Raw genomic sequence first — 26,530 nt, 5'->3', positions numbered from 1 at the left:
ATTCAGTTTGGTGCAAAAATATATTATTAAAAGTAAACGTTTTAACCCTTGATGTTAATGCCTCATCGCTCAATAGGAACCCAAGCATTTCACACTGTATAAATTACAATTATTCACGTTTATTTATTATTATTTTTATTTTATTTTTCTCATGAATTTTTGTTTTTCTTCCTTTTTCACCTTTTTCATATTCATATATTTATTACAGAGCATGCCAGTATTTATATTTATGTATTGTTCAATAAGTGTATTATGTCTGTAAAGGGAGACAGATTTGTAAAAGCAAATTGCTTGTTTCTGAATCCCTAATATTATTTCATTGTATAATATGTTTAATGTTGATTTATCTGAATAAATATTGTTTAAACTAAACTCGGGTGTTTGTTTATTTTGCTATCTTCTACAGACTGGAAAAAAATGAACATCAAAATCCAGGTAAGTTTTTAATTTTCTGAAACGTAGACTTCATGTAACTTTTATATATCTAGTTCCTGCCATGCCTTAAAACTTTCCTGGATGTACCAGTTTGTCTGTACTCATAGTAATTTTGGAGGTGTAAACACGGCCATATTTTTCAATTCCTTATGATGAACCTTAAATAAATATTTTTAAACTAAGGTATTTATATTCATATACTTTTTCAAGGTATTTTCCTTTAAATTTCAAAAAGGGTTTATTTATTTTACTTGGGTAATTTTGTAATATCATGGTTTTTTTTGCCGTTTATCACAATATTGAGAGAGATTATTTAAGCTATTTTGCAGACCGTTTTCGATTTTTGATAATATGATTAAATCATCTGCAAATAGGAGACTTCCTATGTCTGAATTTATAAGTTTTACAGGGATACAGTTTTGCTTTTCAAATATCTGACTTAAGTCATTAATAAAAATATTGAATAAAGTAGGGCTTAAAGAATCTCCTTGTCTTACACCTTTATTTTTGATAAAATGTCTAGACTCTGAATTATTATGCTTGAAAGAACAAAGAGTATGATTGAGTTGTGCTTTAATGGTGTAAAAGATGTGTTTAACAGTGGTGTTTATATATAGCAATGTTTTCAAATTCTGTTTCTATGTGTTTTTGAAATTCTTTGTTGACAGAAGTTTTTGAATATTTCTTCAGAGTGATCTTCATGTTTCCAAACTATCAAAAGTATAAAATAAACAATTTACAGGATATGGTCTAAATAGGATGTAGCTTCTTTTCGTGTGAAATTTAGCCAAGACGCCACTTAATTAACTATCGAAATGACCTTCTATGACCATATAAGCGATGTAAACATCAACATAGATATAAATAGATTATGCAACTCGTGCTATTGGATTTTTATTGGTCTGTAAAATTTTGTATTATAGATTAAAAATTTATATTTATCGTCGTTTTACCTTGTGTGTGGATCGAATCAGTAAATCAAATTATTTACCTTTGTTTCACTTTCAATGTTGACATTCTGTTTCTTTAAATACCCGTGCACTGACAATGCATGCGCTATTCTATCTCTTTCTACGAGGTTAAATTAGAGTTCACAATAATACGGCTTTAATGAGGTCGAATTATTCACTTGCAAGTGAATAATTCATTACCAAAATTTATTAGCTTAATTTGTCAATATTGAACTATTTTAGCTGATAAAAACAAATTATTATTTCACTATTTCACTTTCATTAATGATTGAACAAAAAAATCATACTTTTGATTTTTTTTATATATCTCGTAGCTAGTGCCCCTTTAAGTATTTTCAAATATTCCTCTGAATTGTTTTTATAGCAGTTTTCAAGTTTTTACCTACATTTAGCTTTTTTTGTTTAATCATCTTTTTGAAAGTTTTTAGAAAGTTCAAATATCTAGTTTTATATGTTTTATCAAATGGATTTGCTTTAATATATCTCCCGATGGCATTTATTTGATGTTTTAAATCTGTTATTGCATTATCCGACCATGGTTGTTTATTTTTTGGTTTACTTTTCTTAAAGTTTTTTCTTTTAATAACACATGAATTTTCAGCTAAATTATATAAACTAGTTGTTAGTTTATTGGTTTCATCAGCAACACCTCTTTGATCATAACTGAAGTTTAATTTGCATTTCAAAGTTTAAAATATTGTTCAAAACAGTTTTTTCTGATAAATGGTCAAGCAATTTTAGTTTTGATTTTTTGTGACTCCCACTTAAAGGATTTATAGCTAAGCCAATTTGAATTTTAAGAGATATCAAAATTATACTCTCTTTGCATATATTTCAATAAAATCTTAATTTTTATATGATCTGATAGATAATTAAACAATATTAGATGTTTTTAAAAATTGTCTGACACATATATCTAACTTCTGGAGTCAGTGATGTGTTACAATATGTTATTAAAAGTCACAACATAGACTAATAATCTCAGATAACGTTGATTTTGGTTTATTAATTCTCAATTGTCTTATTTTTTAAAATTTTAGAGTTCGTATTGTCCCACATTACAAGTTATGCTTGTCCCCATTAACTTATGATGTTGCACGTTCTTAAATAGGCAATATGATAAGGTACGTTTTCCACTTTTCGTGGAAAGACCTTCTGCCTTTGTTCTGATTGTATTTCTATTTATAAAAGGGTTGACCAATGAAATCATACAGTGACGAGAATTTCCAAATACATCCTGTGTAACCGAACAGTAATTATTATAGGAGTTATTTCCCCTCGTCCCTTTTCCCATGTTATCTCTATTTCTATGAAACCGTAAAAGATGACAACAAACTTATTTCACCAAATTGAGGGTCACCACTTAAGAATGATTTGGATAAGTTCAACCTAAGTGATTGGATCACATTTTATGTGCGCTATTTCCTTTTGTAAATTTAACAGTGATATGTTAAATAATTTCATACATCCTTATTCATAGAGGCCTTATTCTTTTAATATTGCCCGTTTGGAAGAAAATTGAGGTCATGGTCTAAGGTCAAGGTCATGTTTTTAGATTTTGAAATGGACTATTATATTTATTCTTTAGAAACCGTAACAGTTAATTATATATAATGTGTTTGCCAAATAATTGTTTACGATATGGAGCAATTTAACTTCAACCGATTAAAGTCGAACTTTTTTGGCCACCCTTTATCGGAGTTTTCTCCCAATTGAAATCGGTAATACTCCTCAACTATACAAGTGAATGACCTGGATTCTGAGATCACTGACCTATAACCTTGAAATTGAGGTCATGGTCAAAGGTCGATTTGCCGTTTTAGGTTTTGACCTTTTTTTAAAAAATCATACTGGTTCATTGAGAAACCAGGAGGTTTTTCGTTTGGTTGGTAGACATTGACCTTTCAAAAAAAAACTACCAGAAGTAAAATTATTCAAACCGGAAGTAGTCTGATTCATACTAACTAAGAAAAGTACCTAGAAATCTTATCATTCTAAATTAATTTGAAGTAAAAAAATATATGACTAGAATTTTTTCGATTTAATTCTTTATTCTCGCATATGCCAATCGAGGTGGAAAAGACCTGGAATTGTCCTCTGAACAGTTGTTTTTAATTATTCCTTTATATTTCAATGTCAAATGAAAATTAAATTAATGCAGGGGCTTATCAAATGGACAATAACTGAATTGTTTTTAAATATCAGCTGTATATGCACAAGGCTGCGAAACAGATGTAATGTGCGCTTCAGCGAGCTGTTACTCCTATTTAGCGGTGAGTATTAAATACATGCAGCCGATATTAAAATATCCTCGAGGAAGAGGTAAATGTGTCCTAGTAATGTCACTAGCGTTCTCTGAGCATGTACATTTTCATTATAAAAAAGATGAACTGATAAAATTGCTGTTCAACATCATGTGGCAAGTGATTTGAGCAGGACGAGAACATTTTGATGTTAAATGAATAAAAGAAATATACTGATACATCAAACTGAATTTTTATCGTGCTAGTAGTCAAGATAACAGTCTGCAGGAAGACATATACCACTACACAGACAAATTATTTTGACCTATGGCTTGAATATGACAAAAATTGCCAAGTTCACAATCAAAGGAAGATAACCCAAATTTTTAATCCAATTTTGTGATTCAAGACACAACTAGGATCTAATTTAGTTGATTGAAGCAGAGGCTGATCCAAAACTTTGCATAAGGGGGGACCCACTTACTGACCTAAAAATTCCCTATATAATCAATGTTTTTCTCTCAAAAGAAGGGGGCAGATCATAAAGAGTCTATAATTTATGTAGGGAAGAAGAATTGGGTCGTGAATTTCGTTATATATAAGAGTGTTCTTTCTTCTAACATGAGAGACAAACATTTTCACTTGTACATATATACGTAATCATAGTTTCTCAGAAAATGATTCTTATTAATTAAGCAAAATTCCATAAAATTGTGACTAAAATATGTCTATATTCAAGTGATATTTATCTTCCCATGCAATTCTGTTCAATCATGCAGATATGCATGTCAGTGCATTATATTTATATTACATGTTTGTGCTAGCTTGAACCATGTGAGGACCTCAATAAGTTTCAAAACATTAATTCTGTCTATTAAAAAGATTCACAAACTAACTTTTTTTGTTTTTAAAATGCATTTTAACTATTTAAACAAGAGTGTTCACGCTAAAATGACTAGCCTAGATTCATTATTTATTTTGAGTTAATAGTCCTAAATAAAGAGTTTTTATACCATTATCAAATAAACTAAACATTTTAAATGATCTATTACAATGAGATCATGGTCTGATAATCTAAATCAAAAGACATGTACGCCTTACAATTACTTGTAGTACATACACCAAATATAGCTGATGTTTTGCTTATACAAGAAATATATAAGAAACAAATCCAACCATAAACACTTTTAAATATTGACCAATGAACTATGAACACGATGTCAAGATTAAGACAGACGTGAATGATTCCACGTATCATATATAGTTGACTGTATTGCTTATTGTATTTGAAAAACAGACTGAACCAGAAAAACTTTTCATTAAATAATGAAAGATGACAAAGGTCAAGGTCTGATGAACCATGCAAGACAGATATATATATATATACCTATGTTGTGAAAATAAATAATCATTCCCTTGCTTTAATGAAAATGAAAAATCTTGCTTCAATGGTGCAGTAAATAAATAATCTGTCCACTTAATAGTTTACAAAAATAAATAACCGATGCAAAACAAATCCTCCTCCCCCTCCCAGAATATCAAATGGTCGTCCCCTTATAGTTATTAATTCGAATATTTAGATACTTGTATTTAATGTTACTATTTTAATATTGGTACACATGCAGCTTTGCACTTGTTTCAGAAACACAATTATTATATGGAACGTCTTTCAGAAAAAGAATTGTCCTATATTACAAGATTAAGGTATACATAGACCAAGCCTAGACAAGAAGCTACTAAGAATAGAAGTAAGGTTTTCTGAAAACCTATATTAATCCTAAATATTTACATGTATTTCTTAAAATTATAACGAATTGAATGTACAATCAAACTGAAATGCCGTTCAAGAAGACACGTAAACATGTGATTGGTTGAGTTTCTGTGACATTTAATTTAAATGATTCTTTGCCAGCAGTTAGAATTTCTAAATAAATACAAAATAAAACAAATCACACAAATGATCACAAATGCTACATTATTTTGTAAAATATCTTTGAATATAAAATACAAAATATATGTTTTTTATCACTTTTTATCTAGATCAAGTTTCAAGTGTTTACAACTAAATAATTTAAATCGATAGTGTCTCCCTTGGTTTCTTCCGTCTTATTTTTACCTTATTATTGCTATCAATAGTCGTAAATCATGTAAATGTTACAACTGTATTTTAAACAGAACTAATTTGAATCATCGAATATATTACGTATAAATACTTGAAGAAATTTTCCTAAATTTAAAAATACTCGTTACCTTCGTCTTTGTTTAGTTAAAAAGGAAGTAAATTATGATTGCGCATGTATAACAATATTTAGATTTAATTCGAAATTCCTGAATCACAATGATTGACAAATATTAAATTTATATTGTGTCAATATTTAACATGTTAGAAGTATGAATCTAAATAAATATTTTCAATACAATTTGTAGACTAAAGTGTATGTTATATCTATGATACACACTTCAAGTTCTTAATAAAGCTAGTCAACAAAGAAGTATTTGAATGGCATGTTCAAATTGAAAAGTTCACAAATATAAATAGATTAGCTGTCACCTGATATCTGAGCCTGATATGATATGTTTATAGGCTAGCAACATAGACATGTATATTAATTACGACAACATGATCAACAATCACTGAAACTAGACTAGAGCTGCAAAATGTTTCATTTTTTCTAATTCTTTGGTTCTTTGTATCTTTATTTTTCTATCTATAAAGTATATATGCTTGTTTCACACAACAAATAACGAGAAAAAAGGGGGGTCTTAATCTTTTGAATACCTGTATAACAATTACAAATAACTATTTCTTTGTTCAGTTGATAATAAATATTCGACATAAATCTCCCACTTTATATTCTCAAAGCAACAAATTGTAACACAGTATAATTATGCCAAAATTATTGTCATTATGATTTCAAAAAAAAAAATTTTAAAATGTAACCTCGTGATAAGTTCGTATGCCAGTTCATTTCAGAAACCTTTCTAGTGGTTGATTTTGTACTATTTTGATTTGAAGGAAAAATATTTGGGCGCATCAACCCGAGAAAGCAAACAAATGTAAAAAAGGATCGGTGTGTAATTGCTGGTCTTCATCTCATATTTAAACGGACTCCTTAAAAATGCAGCTTGGAGCAGATTTGTATAAAAGCATGCAACTTTGCTTGTTTCTGAATCCTAGTTATTTAATTCAGTCTGCTTTTACAAATCTTTTTCATTTTTTCATATATTCCTTTATGCGAAGATTTATCTTAATAAAGAGATAGTATAAAGAATTTTTTTCTTTTCTTTATATGAGAGTCCAACGAGACCAAAACATATATCTGAGATATCCAAATTTTGAAACTAGACGTTTATTCACAAAAATTATAATCAGTGACCAAACATATATCTGAGATTTCCAAATTGTGAATTTAGACGTTTATTCACAAAAATTATAATCAGTGACCATAATTAACATAATTTGTTCATATATAAACAAGGGCAGATCTGAATATACCTCGACACATAAGAAAACGTCTAACTCGTAATAAAATAAAATGAAAAGTTGAAAACCGCTTTCTCCTCTACCATGTTTGTTTACTGTCTAAATAATATAATATTATGGTATGAATTTTTTTCATGACATCGCAATTATATTGATTCTCCAATGTGGCCCGAGAACACAATTAAAATAGTTGTCCTGCTAAATCCTTTTTATATGAACCAGTTGAAAAACACGGGTTCTTTAATAAAACGGTCTTTAGAGCTGAGGAAAGGGGACTCTTATTATTTATTTTTTGTGGTAATTTGTTTGCATTTGTTAGAAATAATTTGTTTACTTATAAATATGACATGTTAATAATCTTAAAATTTGTGGAAATAGATTTATATCTTTTCATATTCTAGACAAGTTCTGTTCTTTGATGAGTAATGCATCGAACGGATAACAGAAGTTTACCGTTCATGGCTAAATGTGCCTGAGTCCAAAGGAAGATAACCCAAGTTTTTTTTATACAAAATTTCATAGTTTTCATAGTTTTCTTCGTCTGTTGAAACGTTTAGGAACTAGTTCTTTTTATCTTAGATTTGACCTATAATTGTTCTGTGGTTGTCGATGTGTTTCTTGATTCTCAGGGTTTTTTCAAGCCGGTGACTTCTGTCGCAAAAAGCTCGACTTATCATCGACAATAGATTTGTTGTATGGAAGGATTATAACATTTTCATGTCGAGATGGCAGGTTTCATGGTTAAAGTAGTGTTGTGTTAATATATTCTTTTTTTTTACGTCAACTATATTTGGTGTATGGAATGTTTGTAAAATGTATATGACTGTCTGACAGGCATCATCTAACCTTGATCTCGTTTTTTTTTGTTCATTTGTCTATGTTCAGTTCGTTTCTAAGAAACTATGAACAATAGTATATATATTTGGTGTGTTTGGTGTATGAAATGATTATAAGGTGTACACATATTAATTTTCTGGTTTGGTTAATCTGACCGTGACCTAATTTTTTTTATCATGTAAAGTTAAGGTGATACTAGTACCAAAGATTTATATTTTAATAGACTCTCAACCTGACATCAATTGTCATGCAGTTAGGCATGCATGACAGATCAGCATGTGCCCTCTTGTTTATATAGATTATACTGTTGGTTTTTCTGTTTGAATTGTATTACGCTAATCACTGTGAGACATTTCTTAGCTTTCTGTAGGGTGTGAGCTAAGGCTCTGTGATGGAGGCCGTACTTTGACCTATCTTTGATTGCTTTAAACACAAAATGACCTGGTTGGAGAGTTGTTTCATACCACATCTTCTTATTTCTATTAAAATTAATTCTGATGGTTTTATTGTTCTTTAGTAAATAATTAGTTTACTAGAACTGAGGGCAGGAGACTCTTAACAGCTTGTTTGTTGTTATAAATTTGATGCTGTTTTTATTGAGTGTTCCATTATATGTATATATGTTAATTGTATTAATATATGTTGGTCACAAACTGTAAAGTTTCTATGACAATAAAATATTTGATTTGATTTATTTAAAATGTGCATATGTGCAGGATATGTGATTGAAACTTTTCATTCCAAGTATTGTGACATTGCATCATAACAGAACACCAATTTTAACACAGTAACAAACAAACAGACACCATTATCAGTAAATTTCATGTACCCTTTTTTTTAAACAAGAATGTACACGGATACCCCACTCGCACTATCATTTTCTATGTTCAGTGGACCGTGAAATTGGGGTAAAAACTCTTATTTGGCATTAAAATTACAAAGACCATATCATAGGGAACATGTGTACTAAGTTTCAAGTGGATTGGACTTCAACTTCAGCAAAAAGCTTCAACCTCAAGTGGGACAGACAGACGAACCAACGAAGAGACGGACAAACAGACGCACAGACCAGAAAAAATAATGCCCCTCTACTATCGTAGGTGGGGCATAATAAAACATATTGTATAGTCACTTGTTTATTATCAAAGACTGTATGTTGACCTTTATGCACTGTCTGCAAGGTTGCATCTGGGATGATGGTCTGGGAAATTTGGACTGCCACTGGAAAAGTAGGGTATATTTGATATGGACAGAAATTTTGCAATGTTTTATCTGGACTAGTATGGTTGTTTATGGTAAGAGTAATTTAAAGAACTGTACATGTAAAAAAAGAAGATGTGGTATGATTGCCAATGAGACAACTCTCCACAAGAGATACAGAAATTAACAACTATACTATAGGGCACCGTATGGCCTTCAACAATGAGCAAAACCCATACCGCATAGTCAGCTATAAAAGGCTGTGTGGTCATTTTATCCAAATCTTTTATATTTAATTCCTTGAATAAAATTGGGAATGGACAACAACCCAACCAAAGAGCAGAAAAAAGCAAAAGGCAACCCTGAATGGCCCTAAACAAATTTATGTACTACTTTAGTGAAAATGGATGTTACGCTATACTCCAAAACATATAAATGAGCTAAAATTAAAAATCACACAAGTTTACCAAAGGCCAGAGATTTCAGACTTGGGACAGGCACAAAGGGGTTTGAAGACTGTAAACATTTAAAATTGTTCAATAACATTAAATTAAAACAAAATAAAAAGATAATTTTATTCTTTACATCGATTATAAAATGTACATTTTTGATGATTGATGAATTAAGTATCTCATTTAAAAAAAACATACATGTGACATATTTGCATAATAATAAACTTTCCTCAAAGAACGATTTCCCACTTTGCATATACCCACCATATTAGATCTGGTGGACTCTATAAATATTTATCTCTAAAAAGTTATTTATACAGGTGTAGAATTTAATGACTTTCTAATGCATTCATGTAATTTAAAAGATATTTCTGATTTAATTTTCCAATTATTAACTAACTTTTTTTTAAATTGTTTGTTTCAGATACATTTCAGAAAGAATTGGTTAACTGAAGTGTATAGTGCTTAAATGATAATGAATGATTCTTGTATATACATATGTACAAAACTTGAGTAAAAAAGGTTATAAAATAATTACAAATGATTTTTCTGTACATATTAGAATTGTACACACAGTAAATTACACATTATTTAACAATTGATATGTTTACTATAAAATAAAAATGGAATGTTCTTGTTGCTTTTTATTTAAAAAAAAATATTTGCAGTAGTGAATTTAGCCTTTTTATTTTTTACTTTTATGCCAAATATACACACTTGAATTATCTGTTAATTAGGTGCATTCTGTTTTAAAAAGGATGTTTTTTTTAATGCACTCTTTTGTAGAAAAAAAATTGGTACAATCTTTACCAGTTGATAAGTGAAATTCACCTCATCAGCTACTATCTGTATAAAATAATACCAAATAACATTGATCTAAGGTATATGCTTGTGAGTTCCAAAAATCAAAAATAATGTTATTATACAAAATTATCTCCCTTTGATAAAAATAATAAAATTGTTCAGACTCTGCTTTCTTCCTGTATCATGTGTATAATTCTTTAAATTTAAAGGGAAAATTTTCCGTGATAAAAACTATTTTTACAAGAAGTTCTCTTAACTTCAGAATATCTTTACAGAAATTTCTAAATGATGTTTTTTTACACATTACAATATCTTTGCAAAATGATCAAAGAATTAAAATGGCACTTAATGAAGATATATACAATGTGTAACATATAAAAAGTCTGAACAAATATACATGATTTATGACAACCGATATATTTAATTTCACATGTAATAATAACATGTGACATTTCACAACCTGTACAACGTATATTGAACAATTCCAAAATCATTTCAACATTTAAATATTTTTTCTCTATAAAATTTGATTTTGTTTAATTATGAACATGATAAACCTTAAAAAAAAAATGAAAATTTATTTAAATAACAGTGTGCATTAATACATATTCACATTTTCAATGAAGAAAAAAACTAGAAACTGTTAAGACTTTTACTTTCTGGCATTTTTTACTGACTAGCTAGCCTATTTAGCAGCAATTATCTGCTGCAAAACAAAAAAAAACTTTATAAAATATACACTTGAATAAAAATGTGTATAATGTGAATATTATCTGAAAATCCATAGAAACTGTCATGTTTTCTTCAGTATAAATATACCTATTTGAAAAACAAATATACAATCTTATAAAATTTCAATGTATTTTTACAAAAATCAAGTTGAAAAATTGCTATGTTAAATAAGTCTTGTTTTTTATACAATGGTTGAGAGATAAACCAGTATGATCTATTTGTAGTAGTTTTTATGAGGATAATCCTCCCTAAGTTCTTGTTTGATGCTCCTGCCAGCCATCAAAAGCAAAACTGCTGCTATCAGTGTGAAAATAATGGAAATGACAAAAAATCCATATCCCCATGATAAATAGTTCTGGTCTGGTCGCGGCATCCATCCTCGATCTTCTTTCTTCACTCCAAATAGAACCATTTCTATAAATCCAACCAGCACTGGAAAGAGTAAATTAAACCATAATTTATATTTATTTCATATTGATATCATTTATATGGACTTGGTCGACGTCATAACCATAAATCAACTGATTACAAACAAGAATGTGTCCTCGGTACACGAATGCCCCACTCGCACTATCATTTTCCATGCTCAGTGGACCGTGAAATTGGGGTAAAAACTCTAATTTGGCATTAAAATTAGAAATATCATATCATAGGGAACATGTGTACAAAGTTTGAAGTCGATTGGACTTCAACTTCATCAAAAACTAACTTGACCAAAAACTTTAACCTGGAGCGGGACAGACGGACGGACGAACAGACGCACAGACTAGAAAACATAATGCCCCTCTACTATTGTAGGTGGCGCATAAAAATTCAACTAGAAAATATCAATTGGAGTGACTTCATGATTTATGTTCATTTGTGTTCCTACCTCTTTTGATTGAGTTGTTGTTTGTTGATATTGTTCGTAAGTGTTTTTTATATAAAGGTTGTTTTTTTACCAATTTAATGGTTTCACAGTCCTGAAAGTGACACTAGTAATTTTTTGGGGCCCTTTTGAGCTTGCTGTTCAGTGTGAGCCAAGGCTCTGTGTAGAAGACTGTACCTTGACCTATAATGGTTTGCTTTTAAAAATTGTGACTAGGATGGAGAGATGTCTCATTGGCACTCATACCACATCTTCCTATATCTACAATGTATATCATGTCATTTGCTCATTTTTCATTTTCTGCTATTTTGGGCTGTTAAATTTTTGTATTATTGTACTTTTATTATAAATTTTGTGTACATGCACTCATTTTCATTTTGAGGTTCTCTTCTCTTCATACATGTATGATCTTTAAGCATCATTGTATGTGATAGTCCATGTATGAACATGTATATTTTGTAAATGTGATGCTAACTGAAAAACTTCTTGATGCTTTAATTTTTTTTTAATGCTGCTTTTTTCAAATCCCTTGTTCATCAGGATTTTGCATTAAATTTTTGTGATACCACTTGTATTATCTGTTGAAAAAAAATGTAATGTTCTACCCATGACACTTCTCAGAGTCAGATGAATTCAAATAATTTGTAAAATTGTTTATTTTGATTTTAAGCATCAAATATCCAATTATGTATAAATCATTTAAATGTATTTAGTACTATTTACACTCTTGGTATTTAGCTAAATTTTGTCTTTGAGTGACCTTAGATCTGCTCCTAATAACCTTATGTTAGATGTGAAACAACAACCACTTTATAATTGTGACATGAATTTTTTTAATTTGTGATGCATATTTTACAGAAATTTTACCTATAAATGGCAGACATATTGGCATACAATTGTAAATAAGCCTATTCATCCTTTTTAATACTCACCCACAAAAAAGTAGACAAAACTAATTCCCATGAGGATTACTTCTTTCAGGTAGTACGGCAAACAATTCAGTACCATTAGAATTAGAACAAATGTGATGATGACGTGAAACAGCAGACATACACTGACCATAACTTGACATACGATAAACCATGCTGAAATGTAAATCATACATCAGTTAACTGAAGTCGAAGATGAAAAGGGGGAGGTCAAGATCTAAAATGAAAATAACAGTCTAACCTCTTGCACATTAAAGTAGCTTAGACATGCATTTTGCTTTTTTTAAGTGTAAAATGTACATGTATTTTTTTTAAATTATAATGTCATCAATGTGTGATTTTTGCCCTACGTGTATTTATTTTTGATAATCTGGGTGTTTTTGAAAGATCTCCCATAGTCTTCTCTTTCATCATGTTCATATCTAATGTAAACTTAAAAACAAAAGCTGACTATGCAGTATGGGCTTTGCTAATTGTTGAAGCCTTACAGTGATCTATAGATGTAAATTTCTGTGTCATTTTGGTCTCTTGTGGAGAGTTTTCTCATTGGCAATCATAGAGTTTCATCTTCTATTTTATATTTAAAATATCTCTTTATTTTGTCACGAATCTTGTCAGTTCATTTATGTATATCAATATAATTATATCCGATATATAGTACTCTTATTTGAGGGTAGTAATGCTCTTTACTGTAAGGCATCAAACGTCCATTTTCAAATTGATTAAAATATCTGTATCGTGATTCATCAGAGGTCTCAAATAATTATCGTTACTGTTATTTATGGAAAATAATTAACATGATTAAGGTGATTCGTCAAAATTATTCGATTTTTTAATCGTCTAAAAGAAAGTGCATATTTTATCATTATGCACCAAAAATTACCGTCAACGTCATTTGGCGAGAATTTTTATCATTATTCCATGTATTTGTCATGAAGGTACCCCTATTACCACCCTCTTATTTATAACAAAATTTATTGATAAATATATATATATATATATGATTTATTATGTATAATGCCATTATGGTATTCATGTTGGTATCAGGTGAGACAATATTATAGAAAATAAGGTACTGTATGAATAAATATTATTGTGTCAAAAATCACTTCCGGTATTTGAAAATGAACAGGTAAACAAATAAAATTTTAAGTAACTACCGTGTAAATTCAAAATAAAAGTCTTGTAAAATATGTGACAATCTAAAACTAAACATAAGTCAGACTTACGTGGTGATAGCCATTCCCAGATTGGTCTGTATTGGTCAGAGAAGATATACCAACAACCGAGGTATCGTTTTCCATTGTAATCCTTCCAAAACGTGTAGTCATTGAAACAAAACTCCCATAATCCACATTTTACAAATCTGTTTTCAGATTTAGAAAAAGATTCTATCCAATAAGGGCTGGCAAATGATCCAACCATAAACGCCACAGCCGCTATTGCGAAAATTAAACCAATTACCGATTTCTTTTCGGCCATTTTTCTGTTTTACCTGTTTCGACTGTTATTTGACAGGTGCGAATTGTATCGGGAAGGTAAATGTAATGCAACCGGGTACCAGTCTACAATGTCATTCGCTAGGAATGTCAACAACTTGGACGAATCCAATTTAAATATAAGGTAAGTTTTATTTTCATTAAGATCTGAAATTGTAAAGGAAAACACAAGGATTTGTTTACAAACCCTTGGAAAACATCACAACGGCATTACTTACAAAAGAATAAAAGAAAATCAACAAACAAATGATTTTATAAGCAAAAAACTGTACAAAAACAACTAAACAAGAAAAAAAAAATAAAAAAAAACAAGAATATGTGTCCTCAGTACACGAATGCCCCACTCGCACTATCATTTTCTATGTTCAGTGGACCGTGAAATTGGGGTAAAATCTCTAATTTGACATTAAAATTAGAAAGATCATATCATAGGGAACATGTGTACCAAGTTTGAAGTCGATTGGACTTGAACTTCATCAAAAACTACCTCGACCAAAAACTTTAACCTGAAGCGGGACAGACGGACGAACGAACGAACGAACGAACGGACGGACGCACAGACCAGAAAACATAATGCCCCTCTACTATCGTAGGTGGGGCATAAAAATTAAAAAGAAATTAAAAAAAGAAACAATAATAATAATAAAAAAAAAAAACAAGCCAAAACATTTTCGATCAAATTTCTACTACGGCATCTGTTGAGTAGCCGCTTCTAGCCTGGCATACTGACCAAATCTATCATGATCCTTCGTCGACTGTCTAGCAGTGAAACAGGATCCCGGCATGACGGCCATATAGCTGCCTATATATAGCAGACTCATACTGAATACAGTTATAAATGTTTTCAACATATTGATGTAGATGAAGCATGATCATCCTGATGCCAATTGGACAATTTCGATCACTATCAACCAGACTGTCGAGAGACCAATTAAAGGACCGTTGAAGGGTGTAAACAAGTTCAGGTCACTATACCGTCTTCAACAATGAGCAAAACTCATACCTCTGTGTAAGCAACACAAGCCCTGGATCGAAATGATAATTCAAAGGTGAAAACTGTTTGAAAAATTCATGTTGCCCTCTATATCTATTGTCTTTTTGTCAATGTGTTGCTGTCTCCTTGGTGTATGCATTAGTCTTGTATGATTTTTAATTTCAGTTCATGTATATTTTTGGGAGTTTAGTATGGCCTCCATTTTCACTGAAAAAGTACACATATTTGTTAAGGGGCCAATTGAAGCACGCCTTTAGGTGCGGAATGTTCTCGCTGTGTTGAAGACCCATCTGTGTCCTTCGGCTATTTTTTGTTTTACTATTTGGTCGCCGGGGTTGTTATCTCTGTCACATTCCCCCTTTCCATTCTCAATTTCAAACATTGCCATCCCTTCAATAAACCGACCCTAGTTGTTTTCAGCATAGTTTTTTTTATTGTCTTAACTTTTTGCCGCGAGTAACTCGTTTCTTAATTTATATAAGGAAGAATATGAAATAAATCAAGCTTTTCCTTCAACTTTCCTTCATTTGTAATATGTTAATGGGATAACATTATAGTAAAACTCTATTATCTAGGTTTCACTCTTTTTACTTGGAAAAATGGAAAAAAACGTTGGGCGCCAATTTAACAGGGTGGTTTTAAGGCTCGTATAACAACACTCTGTTTACTTAGGGTTCTTCATACTTTATTAATATTCAGGAAATATAATAAATACAGCCCTGAAATAATAATAACAAATATATAATAAAGTTATTAACTATCACAGTTACATATGAAGTACTAGTAATCACATATTGCATTTATAAAGGCTGACGTCATTTAATAAATACAAAGTTAAAATATCATAGCCATAACGAACGTAAACGTAGTAATAAGTATATGATCTACATTTGAATATAACTATCAAACATTCTATTAACATATATCAAGGTACCATAGTATATCAATAATACGTTTATCAATAGAGATCAAGATAAGCCTTACCGATTTATGGAATCAGGCAATAACATCAACAGCACTACATTAGCATTATAACCAATGCTCTACTTCTAACATCAAATATATGTCTGTATGATCAATGGGTCCTACAAGCAATGTACAACACAATAAGTATTCAAATACACATTTCAGTTCCATATAATCAAAGCATTACAATGTTTTTAATAATCAATCACAATAGTAATATAAACTTGATTATCATATATCAAAATTACAGGCTATGACGTAGTATCAGTATAAAGCAATGTGACGTATAAGACTCATGACATAAGGGTCAAAGGTCATTCTCAGAATCATTCAAAAATCTATCTCCCTACTTGCAAACTACGCTTTCATATAACTCATACTCGGAATCATCTCTTTTACACACATTTACATAATATAGGGATATACCTACCAAATAGGGCTTAAAGCGTTCCATACAATTCATTCATCTCTCATTCTACTCAAAGTAACTAAAGTGCATCCTTACCTTATAAAGTGAATATACTAAATTCCATATGTCCAAAATACTGCATATGACTATCAATGAAATATCATTCCGTTCCAAACAATATAGAAATGGCACAAACTAAAGTAAATATAAATTCTCCATTTTACTCAAACAATACCCATTTCAAATCTGGGGGTATGTCCCAATTAACCAATGAGAACACAGATAATTCTGGCCACAGAGAAATTCAGAGGACTTTTGACTTTGCCTTTTGATTTTGGATTTTCCTTTTTGAATTTTCCTCGGAGTTCGGTATTTTTACTTTTCACCTGAGCTTTCTTACTAATGATATATAAATTGTACAGGTAGAAACAGTTACCACTGTGCGGTCAAGCATAGCTGATTAATACTAAATACTCTAATCATTAAATAATATATAGATAAACTGATCAATAAGTAATAATGATAAACTATACAGAGAAGTGATTAAAATAATAAAATCAATGAAAATCGTCTCTACCACACATGTATTTGCATATATACGATATATATATATATATATATATGCTATGTTTCTTTCGTTCAAGTTCATCTAGGATCTAAGGTTAGAACTACAATAATTTACGAACCGTCATCAGTACGGGTATTAGTTTAAACATATTATCAAATATAAATGTTTATTTATGTATTTGCTATTTCTCTAATATAAGCGCGCAACATCAAGGAGTCATATGAACAAAGAATGGTCGGCTCGTAGTTAGAATAATGTTACTAATAAGAGCAATGTTTTACAATTCATCCCAGCTTGTCGTTCTAGTAAGCATGATATGAAGGGGTTCTATTCACTTCATCATTGCCTCAATTTCAAATAGCGACCTCCCTCCCCCTTCCTTCCCCTCATCATCTCGACAGGAGAAAAAAAATCATATGCTGGCTCTAAACCAATGAAAAGACACTCGCAGATAAAAGGTAATGACTATGTTTATCAACAACATTTAAATTTTAAAGTAGAAATTTAATAACACAATTATTGTTCGGTGCAAGTCATAATATGTATTATAGAAATAGAAATTCTTTATTAATTCAATTATGGACCTTTGCAGGTTTTAAATTTCATGCAATGCCTGCAATGATTTTCTTTTAATTACCTAAATGTACGCACAATACAGGTGTAATACGTTATTGTGAGAACATAAATTTAAATTCTTTATGTATTTCATAGAGATACATATTTGAATTACTAAGAGTGTTGATCGCTTTACGTGAAATTACATTTAACAATCTATTCTGTCGATAAAACGGTAAATTTTTAACATTTAAATAGGACGAATATACACTCTTGTAAATATCAGGACATCTTTAAAAAAAAAACAGTGAGTATAATTCATTTCTTACTTATGATTTCAAATTGCATTTTATTTGGAAGAGAACATCCAGTTTTAATTGATATATAAAGAATAGAATACAACACTGTTATTCACCAATTTTATATAAGGGTCCCAGGAGGGCATGTTCCTGTAGCAAATATACCATATATATAGCCAATGCAATCTTAACACTTATATATACATAAAATGTGTAATAATAATAATGATAAATAGAAACACCAAGGCCGTAGCTACCCTTGAGGCAAGTGAGGCAAATGCCTCACTAAAATTTCGACACTGATTTTTTTTTTATACATATCTATAAATATAATAGTCATTTGTTGTTCTGTCTCAACCTTAATTTCTATAACTTGTCATCATTCTTTTAAACTATTTTTCCTGGATATAACTCAGCATCTCAACGGGTGATGTTTCTCGATTACATTAACCTAGTAACGATTATCACCATGGATCTTTATAGTTAAAACAGGCTCTTGCAGAAAAGGGAAAAGCGATACTGAAGGTAAAGAAGGAATAACTCTAGTAAACTAGTTTTTTTGAGTGTGAGTATTGCATATAACTTCATTAGAACAATCCAAAAACGATAAGTAGACTGACAAATCACGTACTGGTCTTCGGAAGGGGACAGTCATGTCTGCGTATTCATTTCTCCGTTTCCCCAACTTTTGACAAATCAAGTACTGGGCATCGCAAGGGGGAGTCCTGTCTGTGTATTCATTTCACGAACTTTAATCTTTCTCTTTACAGATAAATAAAATATAAATAATATGAAACATGAATGCATGGATTATTTTTTATCCATGTTTCTTTAACCTAAAAAATTGAGAGAATATACCATATTCCAATTTGATATTATTGAGGAATGGTATCTACATGTACCTTTAACACAGGATTTTGTCTTTACTTATTCGGGACTACGGAATTTCGTTTCTTTATATTCGGGGTTTCGAAATCGGACACCCCAACCCCTAACCCCTAAATTTATAGATTCTGGAACTAAAATACCACCAACTATTTCCAGAAATAATTTGAAACTACATGTAAACGTCAAAAACTCCATTCCAATTCCCCTGTACCAATATCATATATACTTACTCTATAGATAGAATCATATACATGTATCTTATCTCATTCTATCCCTAGTTTGTCTACTCTTTGTCAGCATAAAAGCGAGTTTAATATTTTGTAACTGCGACTGTATGATGGTGCTTACAGGAAAGCTTAATTCCCTTTTGCAAACAAAACTGTTACTACCGATGCTGCTACCGAGTTGCTGATGGAGAAGGAATTGGAAGAAGACATTAATCATTGTGTTGATGATAATGTGCTACCTTTAGAAATATTGACTGCCCTGAAACGACTGAAAACTTGGAAAAGAGCATGCATGAGTGGCGAAAGATTGTGGGTCTTGCCATGCTCCCTGTTCATCGCGATAAGGATATCAGCAGACCAAATTATGATTCTGAAACGATTTGACTGAACCGGCCATAGAAAAATTTGGCAAACTCTACTGAATCGATGTTTGTTCTATGTTCTGGCAGCAGACTCAAATCAGTGATATTTTGATGATTATCTTACATATAAATTTAAATAAAGTTTTTAAAAATTTGGTGTTAGTAAAAGTCTTTATATAAAAAGTGTCCAAATTCAAAACATTATCAAACTCTCTAAAAATGCCTAGAATGCAGGATTTTGCACCAAGTTCATTGCATACCCTCCTCAAAAAAAATTTCGCCTCGCTTCGCCTCGCTTCGCTCGGCTCAGTTATTTTGCCTCACTAAAATAAGATGCCTAGCTACGGCCTTGAACACACACAATAGAAAAACAACATTGTCTAGAGGAAAAGGTGTGTGTTGGGAATGGAAATAGGGAATGCGTCAAAGGGAAAACAACCTGATCGAAGGGTAGAAACAAAACGAAGGCCACCATCCAATGTGTCTTCATCACCCGAAAATCTCGCACCCGGAGTCGGGATTCAGCTGACCCCTAAAAAAGGTGAACTTGTTAAATGAAAATGCCAGTACGTCACTTTAAATTGCAAAACGTATATATATATATATGACCTAAAACTAAATTGAAAAAAAGCCACACAAGACTAACAAAGGCTATTGAATAAAAAGCTAGAAGGGTTCAGTAGTTTGTGGCTTATGGAGAAATTTGTATGAGGTACACTTTACTGCAAATAAAGGATATAATGACTATAACAGCAGTAAGTACGGCGGCCAAGTGGTCTAAGAAGTTCTTATAACTGTAATCACTTCCCAGTCAACACTGAAGTACGTTAAATTGTGAGTTCGAACCCCGCTTGTGTGGGTTCAATCGACTCTAATCTTTATTGTCTGGGATTGTCAGTTTTTCTTTCTCTTGGCACTCCGGCTTCCTCCACCAATAAAAACTTGCCGCCACGGAAAAGCCCAAAATGTGATACTTTAAAGTGGCGTTAACAAAACAAAAACCAAATCAAACCAAGTCCTAGAAGACCTGTAAGTAAGGTGTGTTGAATCAGAATAGCTAGTATTCAATACAAACACTCGTAATTACAGCTATTTTCATAATGCATGTAGTATGAATGTTTGGTTGGCTTGGTTTGTTTGTATAAATGTTTTCACAAGCATCCAATATAAAATCTAAAGAACAACCTGTCAATTGATTAATGAAATTGTAAAACTTAATTAAAATGCTTGAGCTGACAGTCATCAAAACAAAACAAGCAAGCCAACCAAACCTTTAAACCACATGCATTAGGAAAATAGCTGTAAACTAAAAAGATATTGATATTTTATTCAAATGTGCAGGCATAGTAAGTAGTCTTGTGAAAAATGTAATTTGATATTAATATAATGAGTATGAATTATACAGTTCGTACAATGTAGGATGTATTAACGATGTAATTCGATAGAAATATAATTTGAACATAATTATAGTTTTTAAAAAACGTACTTCAGTTAACTTCGTTTCAAGTACATGTCAGAACTGAATACGTAAATAAAAATACTTATAATATATATATTCGATGTAGGATTTAAAAAAAATCTTTGTTTGCTTTTAACTGACCGGTCTATTACTTGTGTTTTTGTTTGCTTGTGGGTTTGCTAACTTGCTAGTTTGTTTGTTTGTTTGTTTGGTTTTTTTTTTGTAATGTTGATGCTTGTTTTTTTTCATCTTTTTTTCTGTGTTTGTCTGCTTACTTTGTTTGTTTGGATTACGAAAGTGTGTCATTACTTTTATTTCATAATTGATGTATTGTAGGAAATGGCGGATCAGTTCGAGTGCGAACCTTGCATGAAAAGAAAGAGACAATCAAAAGCAACTAATTGGTGCTTGCAATGCGAGGAATTATTGTGTGCAGAGTGTACGGCGAGTCATAGGAGCATGAGAAAGCTTCAACATTGCAAGATAATAGAAGAAAAAGATATTCCTCTCGTTACAAACATGAGATTACAGGGTTGTAAAAAACACGGCGGTCTGCTTCTGACGTCATTCTGCGTAGATCACGATGTCCTCTGTTGTCCAGAATGCGTGATTGAAAATCACAAAGGTGGCTTCTGTAGGAATGTTATGTCTATCGACCAGGTATCTAACGGAATAAAAACGTCACATATTTTTGTTGAATTGAATAAACAAATTGATCACATTATTAAATCGTTGAATGGACTTAGAAATGAATTGGCTTCTAACATAGAAAATATTGAACTTAATACAAAGAAAATAAAAGAAGAAATTGCGAACACAAAAGAAGTCCTGATTCGGTACATTGAGTCGCTCGAAAAGGATTCACTAGAAGAGCTTGTACAGAAAAAACAAGCATATTTAAAACAAACAAAACGAAGAATAAACGAAACAGATGACATTCTTCAATTATCCCAAGAACACGCAGACGCAATGGACTTCGTCAGGAAAACCGGATCTGAATTGCAAGCGTTTTTATTAATTCACAGTTCTAAAGAAAGTTTAACCCAAATAGAAAACAGAGTAGCTAAACTAGATGGTAACTCTCTGCAGTTGCAGATTTCTTTCATTAGAAGTTCATTTGAAGACACTGCTCGAGAAATAGGAAAGCTAGATTTCATAGAAACGAAACGGACAAAGCCATTTGCGTCGTCGGTTTTGCGCCATTCGCAGTCTTTTGTCGGAAGGAAAAGTTCAGATTGCTCGTTCGTTTTTCTGAAAGAATTGGACCTTTCACCGTTAAGTTCGTCCAACCGTTACACTATTACAAGCATGGCCATATCTGGCGAAAACGAACTTATGTTATGCGACATTAAGAAATCCAGAATAATATTATTTGATACGGCAGATATCTATCGTAGTTATATCAAATTGACGGACAAACCCTGGGATATAGCATCGCTTGGACATAGCAGTGCAGTTGTTTCGTCACGTGACGTAGACAGCATACATTTCATAGACCTTAAAAACATGTCATTCATCAAAAGCGTTAAAGTTCAAGATAGTTCAAAAGGAGCTATTGCTACTACTGACGAAAGCATTTTGGTTGGAGCCGCAGGTAAAATACACGTGCTTGATCACGAGGGATCAGAAATGAAAATAATCACTGTGCCAGCTGAAGGCACAGTCAGTTACATTTGCACTCCTTCCGTCGACAGCATTTGTTTTTGTGATGGATCAGATGAGACAAAATGCGTAACACTTGACGGGGAACCAGTTTTTAAATACCAGTCCCCTGAGCTCGTGAAGGCAAAAAAAGTTACAGCTGACAAAAGTGGACACATATACATTGTTGGAGAAGACTCTCACAACATTCACCATCTGTCACGTGATGGGAAGTTCATCGATATTGTCCTATCGGACGATGATCAGTTATACTGCCCAATAGCGATTACATTCAGCAAAGACTACAGTAAATTCTATGTGGCATGTAAATTTTACGATATACGTGTTTTCAATGTAAAAAAACGTTGACTTATGATTGCCGCGGAGCGCATCGATCACTGGTTTTATGCATGAACATTTTATTATATAACGTGCTTAATACATTGTTCTGGTGGTGGTGTCAACGCTCTTTGTGACTTCCATATTAAAATGTTAAAAGCTTTAATATCAAAGATAACAAGGTTATCATTAATTATCATCAATTAGACTGACACACGTCTATCTACATCGCACTTATCAGTGAAGCTCGCTTCGTTAAAGTTTGAGAACCAAAATCAGTGGCGGTTTCCCCATCCAGGACCCGGGGGATGAAGTCGTAGAGGTCGTAAACAAACAATTATACCTTATGTTTCTCATGATTTAAGATGATGTCGCCCAGTAAATTGTTCGCTAAATCACTACGGTTGACAGTTCATATACTGTATAAAATTGTATGCCCTTTTCTCCCAAATTGAGGAGCTTTTTATAAACGATGTGTCAAATCTGACTGAAGCCCTATGAACTTTGTTAGGGGTTGGACAATCTTCAGTGATGAACCAAATGATTTTAACAAACAGTCAATTTGATTTCGGAAACAGGCCACATTGATAGTTGAAGTAGTTCATGTCACCAGAGTATAATATTATATAAGGAATTCATCAGATGATGACTTAATGATGTTTAATAAAAGAAAACAACACGTTATAAATTCAATTCGTTCGAAGCATTTTTCTGTATTCTTAAGGAACTCTCAAAGCCGAATATTTGAAAGGCATCGCTGTATAAGAACCGAAAGAGTTGGGCAGCTATATGACTAATAAGGACCCCGAAATAATAACAAAAAATCAATCTTGTGTCAATTTTGTCTGAATAAGTTTAAGGTATAAAATATATAGTTATGTCCTCATGTTAAAACAAAACGCCTATCAAGTGGTCCATCCAACCGCCTAACTGTTTTAGTTATGTAAACCTCACGCATGAACCTATATTTCAAAAGACATGTATAACTCATTATATTAAGAAATCAGTCTTTTCATCGATGAGGTTTCCGAAAGTGAAAAAACCTATCTCCTCGTTTATTTTCAGTTTATCTTAACGATATCCAAGATTATTTCTTGAGTCTGAGAAAAATGATCGAACAGCTTACTGAAAGATACACGTGACCCTCCATGACATATCAAGTCTTATGGAGGAAGAACGCCATTGTGTGAAAACCCGTTAACAATATGTGACTATACACTTCAAAGCTTTTAAAGGTACATTATTCAAAATTTCCTTTTGGTATATTTTATCTGGAACATTCTTAAACAGATATCTTTGTCGTGTTGAAATTACTTTTTTGAAACGAGTTATTTAGAATACCAGCATGATAATGAGGCTGTTCAATGACAACTTTTATAATCGAGGGCATCAATTTATTAAATACAAAATAAATGTATTTTTATGGCGCTTGGTAACCTTCAACGGTCTACTAAAATAACGCGGTAGAGGTCCAATTTGTTAGCTGTCATGACACAAAACCACGAATCAATGAATTCGCCTCTTGATATAACTAATATAGGACAATGGTGTTTATTAAAGATTACACCATTCCGCGCCCTTTTGTTTTCCACATAATTAATATTCCCAAAAATTAACAAACTCCGATACCGAAACAAATAGTACATGTTACCTTATCTGTACGTTATAGTCTCTGTCAGAAGAACCGCCAGCCAAGCAATTGAGACAACTATCCACCCGAGTCACAATGTGTAACAGTAAACCATTATAATACTAGGACAAAGTATGGTCTTCGACATAGAGCATTGGCCGAAAAAAAAATACTAGTGCAAAACCATTCAAACCGGAAACGCAACGATCTAATCTATATAAAAAAGGAGTAAACACATCAACAAACGAAAACTACTGAATAGTTATCAAAGGTACCAGGATTATAATTTAGTACGCCGGACGCGCGTTTCGTCTACATAAAACTCATCAGTGACGCTCATATCAAAATATTTATAAAACCAAACAAGTACAAAGTTGAAGAGCATTGAGGATCCAAAATTCCAAAAAGTTTTGCAAATACGGATAAGGTAATCTATGCCTGGGATAAGAAAATCCTTAGTTTTTTCGAAATATTCATAGTTTTGTAAACAGGAAATTTATAAATGACCACATTATATCAGATTCCTCACTCAGAACAATTGCAAACATATATGTATACATGGCTCACAACTATCTGAATTTCGTCATTAAACAGGGATAATCTATATTGCTATGAATCTCAGTTTATGACCAACTCAGTAAAGACCCATCATTTTTACATTTGGTTGATACATTCAAAAATACCTACCGTTATCTGGATGATATTTTTTCGTTGAATAATCTAGAGTTTTCTAAATATACTTCAGAAATTTACCCAAACGAACTTACTTTAACTAAATCTAACATAAACAGCAGCAGTTGTCCTTTTCTAGATTTAGACATTTCAATTTCAAACGGGAAACTTCACACTAAAATTTACGACAAAAGAGACGATTTTTCATTTCCTATTGTTACTTTTCCTTTTTTAGACGGCGATGTGCCTAAGGCTCCATCATACGGTGTTTATATATCGCAACTCGTTCGGTTTGCCCGTGTGTGTTCTGATGTCATAGATTTTAACGAACGTAATCAATGCATCACTGGTAAATTGTTGTGTCAGGGATTTCGATACCATAAATTACTTAAAACTTTTACTAAATTCTTTCATAGATACAAAGATTTGATTAGTAAATTTGGCTATACCTGTAGAAAGCTTATTAAAAATGGTATTTCACATCCTAAATTTTATGGTAATATTGTACTTAAAGCGAGGAAATCACTATGTGATCCTTGTAAACTCATCGAACCTTTAAACAAACCTATAAGTAAGGGTTATCGTACCAATTTTGTAATAAGATCTCTGAATATAGTTCACATTGGCACTAATATTGATATTGTCATTAGCAAATTAAAACATAACTAAATTTCAGTATCTTTTGAGGCGAGATGTATAGAGACACAGACACGTTAACTTTTATTTCTATAGAAGTGGCTCTTCCACTATACTACTACCTGTCGATACATTTATTTTTGGCATTGCACAAGTCATGTCTTCTTTGACTATTAATGACGTTAAAATACTAAATCCCTGTGATGTGTTTTAGTCGATTTTAGTCTCTGATGCATGATTTTTTATTATTAATTGGTCTTGACTTTTAACTAGCTGTCAGTAACTGCGAGTACTCTCAAATCGTATTTTCTTAATTCGACCTGTTGATACTGTTTATAATGCTTTTTTGTTATTTTTTATTTATATGGATCTTGTCTGTACACCAGCTTTGATTATTTGTAATATCTTCAATTGTTCACTTATTCTTATAA

The 26,530-nt window shown here is 31.6% G+C and overlaps 2 protein-coding genes across 2 annotated transcripts; one reads left to right on the top strand and one right to left on the bottom strand.

The window, feature by feature from the left end:
• Positions 1 to 9,734: 9,734 nt before the first annotated feature.
• LOC139498169 (uncharacterized) lies at positions 9,735 to 14,606 on the bottom strand. The gene is made up of 3 exons (XM_071286501.1): positions 14,185 to 14,606; positions 12,959 to 13,111; positions 9,735 to 11,590 (listed from the first exon to the last, which is right to left on the bottom strand). The coding sequence occupies exons 1-3, from the start codon at positions 14,435 to 14,437 to the stop codon at positions 11,373 to 11,375; spliced, it is 624 nt and encodes a 207-aa protein (XP_071142602.1). The 5' UTR covers positions 14,438 to 14,606; the 3' UTR covers positions 9,735 to 11,372.
• A 3,469-nt stretch (positions 14,607 to 18,075) lies between these two features.
• On the top strand, positions 18,076 to 23,336 carry LOC139498167 (uncharacterized). Its single transcript, XM_071286500.1, has 2 exons — positions 18,076 to 18,253; positions 21,518 to 23,336. Exon 2 carries the CDS (start codon positions 21,521 to 21,523, stop codon positions 23,189 to 23,191), a length of 1,671 nt encoding a protein of 556 aa, XP_071142601.1. The 5' UTR covers positions 18,076 to 18,253; positions 21,518 to 21,520; the 3' UTR covers positions 23,192 to 23,336.
• The last annotated feature ends 3,194 nt before the right edge of the window (positions 23,337 to 26,530 follow it).

Source organism: Mytilus edulis, chromosome 12 (assembly GCF_963676685.1).
Source record: "Mytilus edulis chromosome 12, xbMytEdul2.2, whole genome shotgun sequence".
In the NCBI taxonomy this organism is placed as follows: Eukaryota; Metazoa; Mollusca; class Bivalvia; order Mytilida; family Mytilidae; genus Mytilus; species Mytilus edulis.
This window is presented reverse-complemented; position numbering and strand designations above follow the sequence as displayed.

Coding starts and splice junctions, on each gene's coding strand:
- LOC139498169 (XM_071286501.1), bottom strand. CDS start 14,437: ATGGCCGAAAAGAAATCGGTAATTGGTTTAATTTTCGCAATAGCGGCT. Junction 13,112..14,184: donor CTGGGAATGGCTATCACCAC/GTAAGTCTGACT, acceptor TTTACATTTCAG/CATGGTTTATCGTATGTCAA. Junction 11,591..12,958: donor TTTTGTCTACTTTTTTGTGG/GTGAGTATTAAA, acceptor TACTCTTTCCAG/TGCTGGTTGGATTTATAGAA.
- LOC139498167 (XM_071286500.1), top strand. CDS start 21,521: ATGGCGGATCAGTTCGAGTGCGAACCTTGCATGAAAAGAAAGAGACAA.